This window comes from Gymnoscopelus braueri (assembly GCF_963280865.1).
Source record: "Gymnoscopelus braueri genome assembly, chromosome: 21".
Taxonomy (NCBI): domain Eukaryota; kingdom Metazoa; phylum Chordata; class Actinopteri; order Myctophiformes; family Myctophidae; genus Gymnoscopelus; species Gymnoscopelus braueri.
Window position 1 is genome coordinate 21632780 of NC_137623.1, and position 12933 is coordinate 21645712.

The 12933-nt window shown below is 42.8% G+C and overlaps 1 protein-coding gene across 1 annotated transcript in view; it reads left to right on the forward strand.

The window, feature by feature from the left end:
* lmbr1 (limb development membrane protein 1) overlaps positions 1-12933 on the forward strand; it is a 50446-nt gene that overhangs the window by 8259 nt on the left and 29254 nt on the right. Inside the window, exons 2-5 of the mRNA XM_080417969.1 lie at positions 38-110; positions 1547-1586; positions 2864-3003; positions 5188-5291. Coding sequence (XP_080274095.1) covers positions 38-110; positions 1547-1586; positions 2864-3003; positions 5188-5291 — 357 coding nt within the window. The remainder of the gene's footprint in view (positions 1-37; positions 111-1546; positions 1587-2863; positions 3004-5187; positions 5292-12933) is intronic.

Here is a 12933-nt window from a genome sequence, read left to right on the forward strand (position 1 = left end):
GTCATTACATCATTCTTTTTATCTTATTTTGTTTCAGATTTGCTTCATGATGTTTGCGGTGCTGTACATTGTGTCGTACTGCATCATAAACAGGTACAAGAGAAAAAGCGGTAAGTGTTGCAAAACATACTGTAGTTAAAGCCTAGGAAAATACAATCGAATGCGTGCATGCATTCAGCGAGGCTGTCATGCTTCTCGGGTGTTCAAAAGCCACTTGCACACCTGTGTTGTGTTCAGAGTTGTAATATTTTCCCAGCAAACACTGTGCAAATCAAGTGTTCACAGAGTGTTTGCTCATAGACTGATGTCTCCTTTGTGGGGAGAATAAAAGGGACGGCGTGGCCAAGTAGGCTTTGGGACATAATGCGTGATGAACCACGCCCATGTCTGTGGTGTGTGTGTGAGAAAGATTTGTGCACATTCAGCCACAGCTTACCATAAACTTTACACATATTTTTTAATATTTTCAATGGTGTGGAAACGGTTGAGACACCATTTTGTTTGGCTATGGTCTACTATGGCTACTTTTGACATCACACATGCATGTAAAGCCACTATGGATTGAATGGATTGAATTGAAAGTCAGTTGTCAAATCTATTATGAAAACAATTTATTTGTTTTTGTTTTGTTCCGTTTTACCTGCAATACTAGGCAGGCAGTTCTGCAAATCAAAACCTGAAAGGAAAAAAAAAAGGAAAACAAAAGAGCCTAGTCAAGAATTATGAGCTGTGTCTCTTTTTTCCCCTGGACAAATATAGTATGTGCAGGTCATTGTGGCTCCCATAATCTCATTTCAAAAGTAGACCACGTTTGCGCCAGGAATCCTCTCTGGGGGATTTGACGCTGGAAATCTAGGCTGCTCTTGTCCTTGCCACCCAGGCAGTTTGGAAGTATAACCCTCTACCTTACAGTAGAGACGTGAAAATAGAGGACATTGCATGCATTAGGAATCCAACTTGTACTGCGTTCTGTGAAAACTGGGATATTGAGGTTAGATGCATCAAAAATTGTTGTATGTTTTAAAGTGGTGTACATGTGTTCTAGACATTGGTATTGGTGGACTATTGTTGATGGTGGCACTGATATGTCAAATTCAGTGTTGCTCTCAAACAACTCTCTATTTATGGGATGGAAGTGCATTTCATTATGCATGCATTCCTGTCGATAATTTTCGGTGCAACAGCAATAGAGGACAGGACATGCTATCAGATTTAATAAACTGAATCAGACCATGCTAGATAGATTTCTTCAGCTGAAATCCACATATACAAGAAGGAAACCCGATTTATCATTTAAAGAATCCAGTGTTTGGATGTACATCACCATGTTTTAACTTTGTAGGCTAATGCGTTAAAACCGGTACCAGTAACTAAAGTTAATATAGGTAGTTCTTTTCAATACCCTGTCTTATTGTTTTAATTAAAAAAAAATCGCCCTGACTGATTATAGCCTTGAATATGACATGAAACTTGAGTTTTGAAAAGTGGTCTGTTATAGTTATTTTCCATGGTTGTGCTCTCATCAGTCTTATCTCCCTATGTTTAGATGACCAAGAGGATGAAGATGCCGTCGTCAACAGAATATCGTAAGTGAAGCTGATGTCTGTTAAACCCCTCTTTGATACACAGGGAGCGCTGTGTAGTCTACACAGTCGAAAATGTGGCCAGTATTTTCAGTTTCCTGCCTATCATAGCCACATGCCTCTCAAATCCTGCCTTTTAGTAGGCTATGCATTGACATGTCTGTTCGGGTCCAGCTGAGGACCGTGGCGCTGGTGCTGAAAGGGTCTAGCTAAGTAACGGGAAGCGTTTCCAATTAACAAGCTTCTTCAGTGATGTGGCAAAGCTGTGACTTTGTCCCGTCCCACACCAAGAACTGCTGAGCAGATGGCGCACTTCTCCGGGTCCAATCTGAAACCTTTACGCCCCTGAATCACAGAAAATGGCAACTTCCAGATTGCCCCTGCAGCCTCGTGTCTGTTGTTCTAGAACAGCGGGTGTGGGTGGGGTGGACAAATTGATGAGTGGAAGGGGTGGAAGAGGAGAGTGGATTGACATTCAGCCCCGTAGACGGTGAAATAGCCATCTGCTACATAACGCCAGCATTTAAACTAAGTGGTCTGTGACACTAAATAACTTAATTCCCTCTTGGGCATTTTGCTTATTAATTCCTGTCACACAGTGTGCCGAATTACTCTTCATTAACATGACATGTAATCCAAAACTAATCCGCAAAATGGCCGAGTGATCGCTTGAGTTGTAACACATAATCCGATTTAATACATTTGTTGTTGTTAAATGTCATATTTGAGCAATTATACTTTAGAGCAGGGGTCTTCAATGTTTTTCAGGCCAGGGACCCCTTAGCTGAGAGAGAGAGATGAAGCAGGGACCCCTCACTACATATTGTATAACATTGTGTTACAGATTACATTTGTAATGGTTTCATAGCCTTGCTTCATCCATCAGTGTTGTATTCATGTTAATGTGTATTTTCAGACATAACTTGACCTTTGGCTCTGTTCTTGATCTGCTCTTTTCCCCCCTCTCCACCAAACCTCTTCACTGAAAATAGCCTAATCTACTGTGATGCGTTGTGAGCTTGTAGATCTGCTATTTTCGGCAAATGGTACCTCCAGAATAGGGATGCTAGGGTCCAAGTGGTTAATAACTCTGTGGCTAGTAACTCTGAGGACCCCCTAGGGGTCCCGGACCCCCTGTTGAAGACCACTGCTTTAGAGCAAGGCTGTCATGGTGCATAGACGATAGAAAATGTTTCTCGATGTTTTCTGTGACCCCCTCCCCCCCTGACACCTCATTATTAACTTGTTTTTGTTGTTTGTTTTTTATTCTGGTTGTACAGGATGTACCTCTGCACCTTCACCCTGGCAGTGTCGGGTGGTGCCGTCTTCCTCCTGCCGTTCTCCATCATTAGTAATGAGATCCTCCTCTCCTTCCCCCAAAACTATTACATTCAGTGGCTCAATGGCTCCCTCATTCATGGTTAGTAACTTCTTATGGTTGCTCTGTGTATTACGTCTTACTTACCATTGCCTTTTGAGTATTAAAGGCAGGGTAAGTGATTTACTTTTGTTAAAATAAGTGTTCAATATCTCTATATTCTGATAGTACTCATTGCTATAGAGTGTTTGTTCAGTAAAAGGAGTCTCCCATTTCTCTCCAGCTCTTTATTAAACAGAAAATGCATTTTCAGTGCTCTCTCCTGATTGGCTTAAACTTTGTCACCTACCTTAAAATGTACATATATTCTGTTTACTAATAGCTGGAGAGACTAGAGCTACTTTAACCTTTTTAACAAAAAAGAAAAATACCCCAAAAATATCACTTACCCTACCTTTAACACATCTGCTCAACGAAATGGAAAAACAATAAATTCGAACTAATTTTAGATGAACAAACATCACATCACAATTAATATTTAACAGTAACAAGAATCAATAGGGTTATGGGGGTTGCTTTACATGACATCTGTGACTTACCTAATAAGCATTTTTACACTCAGGTTAAATTAACACTGAGGATTCTATAGGGTAAAATGGACTTACATATCTTACTATAGAGGGGTTTGTCTACACTCCATGGAGCAGTCTTCTATAGCTTTTCTCTTTTGTTTAGATGACTGAAGCTGTTAAAAGGACCTCCACCTATAATAGCCACCAGGGGGCATCAGAGTCCATGACATAGACGCGCCGGGATGCTAGTGAGCATAGAAAGGCCCACATTGTCATGACTGTTATCACAAGTAGAGTATGATCTGCTCCCAGTGAAGCCCCCACTAAAATGTTTTGATTGGTTGATTGAATGCTTTATTAGTAAAAGATGTAAACGGCACGGACAATTTACAATTTAGGCATTTAGCAGATGCTCTTAATCCAGAGCGACTGACAGTAAAACACAAGTATTCAATTAACATAGCATAGAATATTACCACATTAATACATATATATATATATATTTACAGAGGAGAAAAAAAAAAATCTGTGGCAGTGTATGTCCCCTCATTTCAAGGGAATATAATATCTACTATCTCTACTTGTAGTTTTCTGACAGAAGCTTTTTCAGGGCATTCCACATTATGGTGGCAGAGTAGTAGAATGATTTTTCCCCCCATGTTTGTGCTAAATTTGGGGGGGTACCAGATCGGAGTCTGGTGTTGTGGCTGTGGGTGTCACTCACTCTGGAGAAGTAGTTTTACTAGGACCATGTAGTAGTTAGGTATGTGGGCACTGACCCTCTGAGTATCTTAAATACCAATCCCATAGATATTTGCTTAACCCTGTCTTCTACCCTGAGCCATCCCAAACTAGCAAAGTGTGTTGGAATTAGGTGGGTCATGAGTAGTAGTCAAATCAGTTTGTTTTGGGAGGTCTGAAGTTTGGTTTTGAGTGATATCGAGGTGTTGGAGAACCAAGGGGTGCAAGCATAATCAAAATGACATTGAATGAGGGCTCCAGCTTGTGTTAAGTGCACTCTTGTTGACAAAAGAGGATCTCTTGCCCAAAAATCTTGTACTTGACTTTCGTGATCACTTCATATGCAAAATGTTTTCATCTGTCAGATCAAGAATTACAGCTCAAATAGGTAACCTCTTCTTTACTTGAGATGACTTTATCGTATGTGTACCTAATCCGTCATACTGAACAGATAGTCTAATGGTATATGTTACATCAGTGGTTCTCAACCTTTTCAGGCCGTGACCCCCCAAAATATTAATCATATTTGAACTGGGGACCCACCAAAATAATCATATTTGAACTGGGGAGTTGAGGAATTCAATTATGTTTGACTTAGTTCCATAGATGCATTTTGTGAAAATAGCAGATGGCGAGGCGTTGTGAGCTTGTAGATCTGCTATTTTCACAGTTCTTGCCCCGGTTTCTTATATTATTTGACAATTTGACCATGCTTGACCTGTTTTTATAGTATAGTTTGTTGATTTGCTTTTGATGCAGTAATGGTCTTTTTTTTAGGTATTAAAAAGGTATTAAAAAGGTCTTAAAGGTTCTTAAATTGTCACTTCAATGTCATCTGGGGACCTCCCTGGGGGACCCGACCCACAGGTTGAGAACCACTGTGTTACATAATAGTTTATAAACTCATCTAAACTATATATAGCCTACAAAGTGTGTAAGACTAACAGTTGTTTTGTGTGCATGGCCTCTGTAGGCCTGTGGAACCTGGTGTCGCTGTTCTCCAACCTCTGCCTCTTTGTCCTGATGCCCTTTGCCTACTTCTTCCTGGAGTCTGAGGGATTTGCTGGATCTAAAAAGGTATCAATGAACAGCTTTTATATATATATATATATATATATATATATATATATATATATATCCTGTTGGATGTCTCCCTGTCCTTCAGACTGACAGTTCCTTCTGTAATTGTTTATGTAATAGTTTTTTCCTCCCCTTTTGTTTGTTTATTTGTCAGGGGTTAGGACTTTTCTTCTCGTTGGATATTGCAATTTTCAAAAAATGTAATCCGAATGTTAAAATGGGAACAGAAACCCTGTGCATTTCCTGCCCCCTTTGTCCACATATACAGCAATAGTCTGTGTTAATTTATGCATTTGTAACTCTGAAAGATTATAACAGAGTGGAGGGGGGGGGGCTCAAATGTTCTTTTGGTTGTTATTGTGGATTTGACTAGGATCAATTTGCTTAGCAGTTTGTAGTTCCAGTCTAGAGCATAGTGCATGTGTGTATGTACCGTATGTGTGCAAACTACTGGATACAGTGGTCTAAACCGGATCTGAACACTGAACTGTAAACAAAAAGGACTTTCCACAGTATTGCGGAAATCCTGGTGACATAAGGTTAACTTAATTGTGGGTTATCTCAATTGATACATTATCAAATGGTGCTTTATGCCATTGCATTCTATGCCATTGCATAGAGTCAGCTGAGCTCAGCTCTACTGAACTTTACTTCAATTTCAATTGCAGATAGGATCCCTTTAATGCATGCCTTAGCACACTAATGTTTGCTAACTATAAACGATCTATCTATCAGCTATACAGTCTTACAAAAACGTTCTTTAAAAGCTGTTATGCTCTCCTCTGAGAGCGCATCACAGTGAGTGAGACTGGGATAAATGCAAGAAATGTGCAATTTATTGCTACACGTTATAGTTTTATAGTTACAAAATAATAGAATGTCCTCAACACAAGTTTTCTGTCCACTGTAGAGCGGCTAGGACAAACTCAATCGTGTTATGAACCCCACCGGAGCGGAGCTTTTTTTCATTTATTTTACCCTTTACTCTCTGTCGAACCCTCACAGCACTCATTCATTTTAATAACCTACACGTTTAAAATGTATACTTTTTAAATGTAGTGTTTACGGAGCACCGATGGCCTAGTGGTTAATGCTCACACCACATATAGGCTCTAATGCAGCCTGACAGTGAATCGTGGGTTCGATTCCCGACGACCTTTGCTGCGTGTCACTCCCGCTCTCTCTCTCCCTGTTTCCTGTCTGTCTCCACTGCACTATCCAAATAAGGCAAATAAAGGCAAGAAAAGCCCGAAAAATATCTTTATAAAAAAAAGAAGAAAAAAAAAACATTGCGTATACAATCACAATGGTCTGAACCATCGTCGATGGCAATCCATCATCAACGATGGATGATGGCATTGTCTCATCGGTACAAGCCTAATTTGGTTCCATTTGTACAATGGAACTGTGAATGTGTGTTATCTCAAAGTTAAATAACAACACACAGGATTTTATTGTGTATCGATGCCTTCTTTGTCTACCAGTGTCCACGCGAGAGGATTCCTCTCAGCAGCTAACGCTGCAGCGATGGCAGCAGCAGCTAACGCTGCAGCAGGTGCCTCAGTCCTTGCCCTCTCCCTGACTCGCGCCGCTGACCATAACTGCCACCACAGAAAGCTCATTAACCATGAAAGGCCCGAATCTGGTCTTCGCCCAGCGCCACATCCTGACAAACCCTTCCAATAAGGCTAGACGCTGCCAACGCTTCAACACTGCTGCATCGGTCCGCCGCTGATTTAAGGCCTGATACCCCGTCACCCCCGTCCCCAGCAGGCCCTAAAAATAAAACTTCAAAAGGACAGGCTAATAATCGAGTTGTAAGGCTCAGCGAACTTCCTTGTTTAATTGATTACCCCCCCCCACCCCCACCCCACAGCACCACTACTACCACCACCGCAAAAAAAAAAGAGTGGCTTGGGGGCCCGCGTTCAGAAAAGTCCATAAAGTCGCAGCAACATGACAGCACAATAGAGCCCGGCAAAATGGAGGGGGAAAGATTTACTTTTAACCCATTAAAACCGGGAAAGAATCCGTGTCATTTTAGATTTTAACCACTTTAACCTTTATTTTATACTTTGGCTATTCAAAAATAGCAGATATACAAGCTCATAGCGCGTCACTTCGTGCCGCGCCACGAGCTTGTAGATCTGCTAGTTTTGAAAAATAGTGAATATTATGTATATTTTGTAAGCAAATCTTTGCTTCTTGGGGGTCCCTGGAACTAAATATTTTAAGATGGCGGTCCGTGGCCAAATACACGTAATTTTGGTGGTCCTTGACATGAAAAAGTTTGAGATTGATGTGAGGATTTAGAAGACATTTTGTAGAGTCGGCCCCTCGGGTCTTAATGGGTTAATACACCTCTATCCTGTGTCACAGTTTGAGACCCCTCTGGTTTATGTCCCTCCTGGCAAATGCACATAAAAATTTGTCTGTACTGTAGTTTATGGGCCGTTCTCTTTATTTCCCCCTGCCTGCTAATTTGTTTCGGTTGGATTTCTTCAATAAAAGGGCAGGCCCTGATGGGTAAGGAAGCAGGACCGAGGGCCTCTGTCACGTTGCGCTTTTTGTTCTTTTTTTTCTCCTGTTTAAAAGCAAACTGTTTCTTGCTACTGATCATCCATAAATTTGCTCGGAGGAAGCGCTGTTCAGTGTTGAGCTGCACTTGCAAGTACATTTTGCTGCGTGCAAAAAGGCGCGGGGGGGGAGGACTCTTATTTCACCCCCCACTCTCCCCCCCCCCCCCCTCCTCACGGAAGAAAAGTGCCCCACGGAGGCGATCATGAGACCGACAGGAGGAGGAATGAATGTAAAACACTGATTTAAGTTTTTATAATGTGATGTTATCCCCTTTTCCTCTATAAGAGTATTAGACCGCAGTGTCATGGGGTTTTATGTGGCATTTTATCATCCTGGGGTAACGTTAAGGCACCGAGAGGTCCTTTGACCACGGAAATGAAGTGAATGATGAATTTGACTGGTAACAGTGTAAGTCAGCCTTTTCATGTGGCACTGTTTATTTTTGACGAGGTACTAAAAGACGGCACGGGAATAAAGATTGAAATTTGGATGTTCTTTTTCTTTTTTCCCTCCGTCAATGTGAACAGTTAAGTTTCTTCAGAGGCTCTCTGGCGCCCGGATGATTAATAGTTTAACAAATTGTCCAAATTGTGGATGAATCGGAGTGACTTGCGTATGGGTCTAGATGTCACGTGTTATGATCACGGCTTTATTTGCTGTGGCGTAAAATGTCACGTGTTATGATCACGGCTTTATTTGCTGTGGCGTAAAATGTCACGTGTTATGATCACAGCTTTATTTGCTGTGGCATAAAATGTCTCTCACTCGCACTAAGTTGCTCTCTCACATCTTTTGTAGAAGAGCAAAAAGCACTGGTAGCCAAGAATGTTTTTGCAGGAGTTTTTTTTTTAAATGTCATCTCGCAATTTCAGCCATTTGGCTCCTGGTCTTGTTCCAGAAACCCATTTGCTCTCCTGCATTTGTCCCCTTCAGATTTCACCTCATAATGGATGTTACAGACTTTGTGTGCGTGTTTTTTTTTTTTCTTCTGACGATTTTGTAGCTATTGCATGTCCAATGCAAACTGACCATTAACTATATTATGATGTAATTAAACAGTATTTTTACAGTATTATTTTATTTTATTTTATTAGTAGTATTATTGGAGGTGTAAAACGTCATGTGCATCGGGGTGACTAAAGCCCTGTCCTTTTTATAATGAGGACAATTCAATTCTTGTTCAGTTGAAAATGCCTGGGACTCGGGAGAGCTCGCCATGCCACCAGTAGATGGCATTGTAATGAAGAAGACAATCTGTGTCATCCACATTGAAATGGTCACCATGACCTGACAACGGCTGCCAAATCGGTTTAATTGTGCTTGCAGATTTTGCTATATGTAAAATCTACATTTAACCCAAAACATTGTCCAGTGAATTGATGTAAGGCTCTAAAAGTTTTGAAAATGGCAAATGTTCTGTTTCTACTTTATCGTAGTTCAGATACTTTATCTGTAGATGGAAAGCAGTCATTCAGAGAGAGACACCGGTATTATTTTCTTCATTGTTTTCAAATGTTTTTTTATATCCTAGATGTTTGGGTCATAAGCTATGTCCAGGGGTCTTCAACAGGGGGTCCTCGGAGTTACTACAGGGGGTCCGCCAAATCTTTTTGTGGTGTGGAACATTAGCCTAAAATAGCAGATATACAAGCTCACAACGCCTCGCAGCGTGAGGCGTTGTGAGCTTGTAGATCGGCTATTTTCGGAGAGTCGGTGTAGAGGGGAAAAAGAGCAGACCAAGTACAGAGTCAAGTACGGTCAAGTTGACTAAATATTGAGGGTTTAAAGGTTAACTATCTGAAAATACACTTTAACATGAATCCAGCTATCTATGAAATCTATGACCAAGTTTAATCTGCAACACAATGTTATACAATATGTAGTGGGGGTCCCTGCTTCATCTCTCTCTCTCTCAGCTAGGGGGTCCTTGGCCTGAAAAACGTTGGAAGACCCCTGAGCTATGCAGTGAAGGGCCTCACACTAGTCTCACCCGCTACACTGAGACACGTCTGATCCTGAAAACGAGTTGAAACGAGTCTGACCCCCCGACTGACCCCATGATGGGCCAACAGGTTTCATCTGGTAGTTAAAGAAACTCCTCATCAATCTCATCCCTAAAAACCTAATTTGTGCCTCGGTGACAAAGCGGCTCGACAAGAAAACGACACATTTCCGTCTGGGGAAAAAAGTGAAAAACCTTTTTTCATTCACAAATATGTTATTTTTGTCAAGCAAACGTGCCGCACGACACTTTGCCGCCGAAGCATAAATCAGGTTTAAGCCTTAAAGAGCCCGATGATGAGGAGTGGGTTTATTGTGTTGGGGGGGGGGGGGGGGGAGTAGGGTGGGGGTGCGGTGGGGGGGGGGGAGGGGGTTGCGCGCATCTCGCAGAGCAAACCCTGCGTGGTGTTACTAAGATACTCGTCTTTGTTAGACCTCCACAATGGGGGCCTGGATATTTATTTCAAATCTCCTGAACATGCAAACATTTTTCCCAGGCCTTCTTTCGGGCCGGGGCCAGCCGGAGAATATAAAGTGGTGTTTACATACCTTCCTTTAAGGTCACAATGTCTCCCTAAAGCCTGCCGGTTACAATGTCCATTGCCATGGCAACATATTAGTTTGAGTCGGGAATTTAGGGGGGGAAAAAGAAAAAGTGAGCTGTCCTGGATTTGTCTTTTTTTGTAATACCCCCCCGCCCCCCCCACCCACCCCACCGCCATCCCCGTCTGGGTTTTTCAAACTAAGTGATCGGCTCTGAGACTAGTTGGTTTTTCAGCCGGATTTTTCAACCACATGAACCCTAGCGTCTCCCTATTCTGGGACGATCATTCAGCGAAAATTGCCGATATACAAGCTCACAACACGTCGCAACTCGTAGATCTGCTATTTTCGGCAAAGAGATTCTGTGTAGAGAGGAAAGATTTGCGCATCTAGCATAGAGCCGTGGGGGACCCCGGTCAACTAAGTATATAGGGTTTAAATGGTTCATTTCAAAGCATGAGATCCTGTGTCTTACCTCTAGATGTGGTTGCATATAAGTCTGTGGTTAGCCTTAGTTCTTTCTGTTCAGACCCACCCATCTGTACCGATGTTCAGCAGATTCAAGCAGGCCTGTGTTTCTTGCACTGACCGGCGACTGACTTGGCTGTACTTGGACATAACCTTTATGCGTGACAAAACCCATGTGACAGTCATTTTATGCTTTGAAAGACTTATCAGTCTGACACCTCGCCGTAATCAGAACAAGCTGTCGTCACTGTAGGATGCAAATAAAGCTCTGCAAACATCAAAAGTGCTGAAGCTACTTCCCCCCCCTTTTTAAATCTCTGTGTTGTTGTGAGTCATGCCTAGTGAATTGGCTGTGGGTGCTGGAGGAGAAACGCTCATTTCAAAGCAAATACTGTGTTAGTGTTAGTGAAGTATGATTTTCTTGGGGGAGGGGGGGGGGTTACCTTTTACGACAATGTTTTTCTCTTGTTGTCAAATTCCCCCCCTGTGAATTTTGACAATACGACGTGATGTGGATGGTTTGCCATGCCGCCATGTCATTGGGCTCTTATTAAGAAGTCTTATTAAGCGTCTTTAGAAGTTTATTCTGCAGCTTTTACAGGGGAGTGTCCACCTCTCCTCTGCTTTCTGTCTGCAACACGGCCAGGTGCCCTGTGTGGCCCGACTGGTTGAAGGATACACTAATAAGGTCCCCGGGCATCTGGTGTGTCTTTAGCAGAGGGCAGTTTTGCTATTGCCGGGGAGTGAGAAGGACTCTGACCCATTCCCCCCCACCCACCCACCCCACCCATTCGGGCCCTTATCCCACACGCCCCTGACAGTTAGCAGAAGGATGAGCCGTGGGCCGATCTCTGCCGCCGCCCGCTGACCTTCTAAGGATTGATGGCGGCCGCTACGAAGCTCCCGTGTTCTCTCTCTCTCTCTTTCTCTCTGTTGTAGCTCGTTCTCTTTGTCTGTCTCATTCTGTTGCTGCCTCTCTCTCTCACGCCCCCCCCCCCCCCCCAACACAAAGTACAGCGCTGCACCTTCTCTAGTGTCCTCTCTCCTTCACACCGTCACACACACACAGTAGCGCAGTGACACGCGGCTTCCAGAGAATGTACTCTCTGCGGGCTTCATACCCGTCGAAGCACCGACCGCATCAAGGACACGGCCGCCCGTGAGCACCCCGTGCGTTGCGGTTTTCCCACAGCACTAGCAGCCAGAGAGGGATCGCACATCCGACGGTGTGAGGCCCCTTCAGTGGTTGTGTGTGATATATATGAGTGGGGTTGATTATTTGGATTTTCTGCCGTATCCGTCTGTGTTTGTGTTTTGTGGATTCATGCCTGATCGTTTGGCACTATGAGCAAGTCTTTTCTCTCCCCCATACACGTTTCTTGGAAGTCTCTCTCTCCAGTCTGGTTGCTGTAGTCAACTAGCCCCATGCTCCACGACGGTGTGAGGATCAGGGGGATGCTGAATATTTCAGAGCTGCTATATTTAGAGGTAGTTACACATTTAGAATGGCAAGAATAGAAACCTTCAGCAGGGTGCAGGTCTTTGTAATATATATATATATATATATTTGTCTGAAACAGAGAACAGTGTCTCATGTCATCAACAGTGACTCGGTTTGATTTGAGTAATTTTAAAACCTCAATCACGTCCCGGTCCATTGTGACTGCTGCAGAGAGAGAACATTAACATTTGCTCACGTGTGATGGAACAAAAAAAAACCTAGATTTCTTTTTTTTCTTCCTTATTTTTTCCTTTTTTGAAGAACAAAGGATAAATGAGGTAGAAAAAGATGTATTGTGGTCATACAGTGTCACACAGAGAAAAGGCGGGGATAATGAAACCATCCAGGGTGTTCAGTTCACAGAGGAAAACCATGTCTGACATAGCAGATTTTTTTTCTTCTAGGACCGGGGATGATAGTAAGGGAGGTGACAAGCATTGCCTTTGCCCTAAATGATCTGAATAGGTAATGATTTGAGCCTTATGAATGATTGAGAGAGCCGGCCCTACAGGGAATACACCTTCGGCATGGCATGGGCGGCTGGTT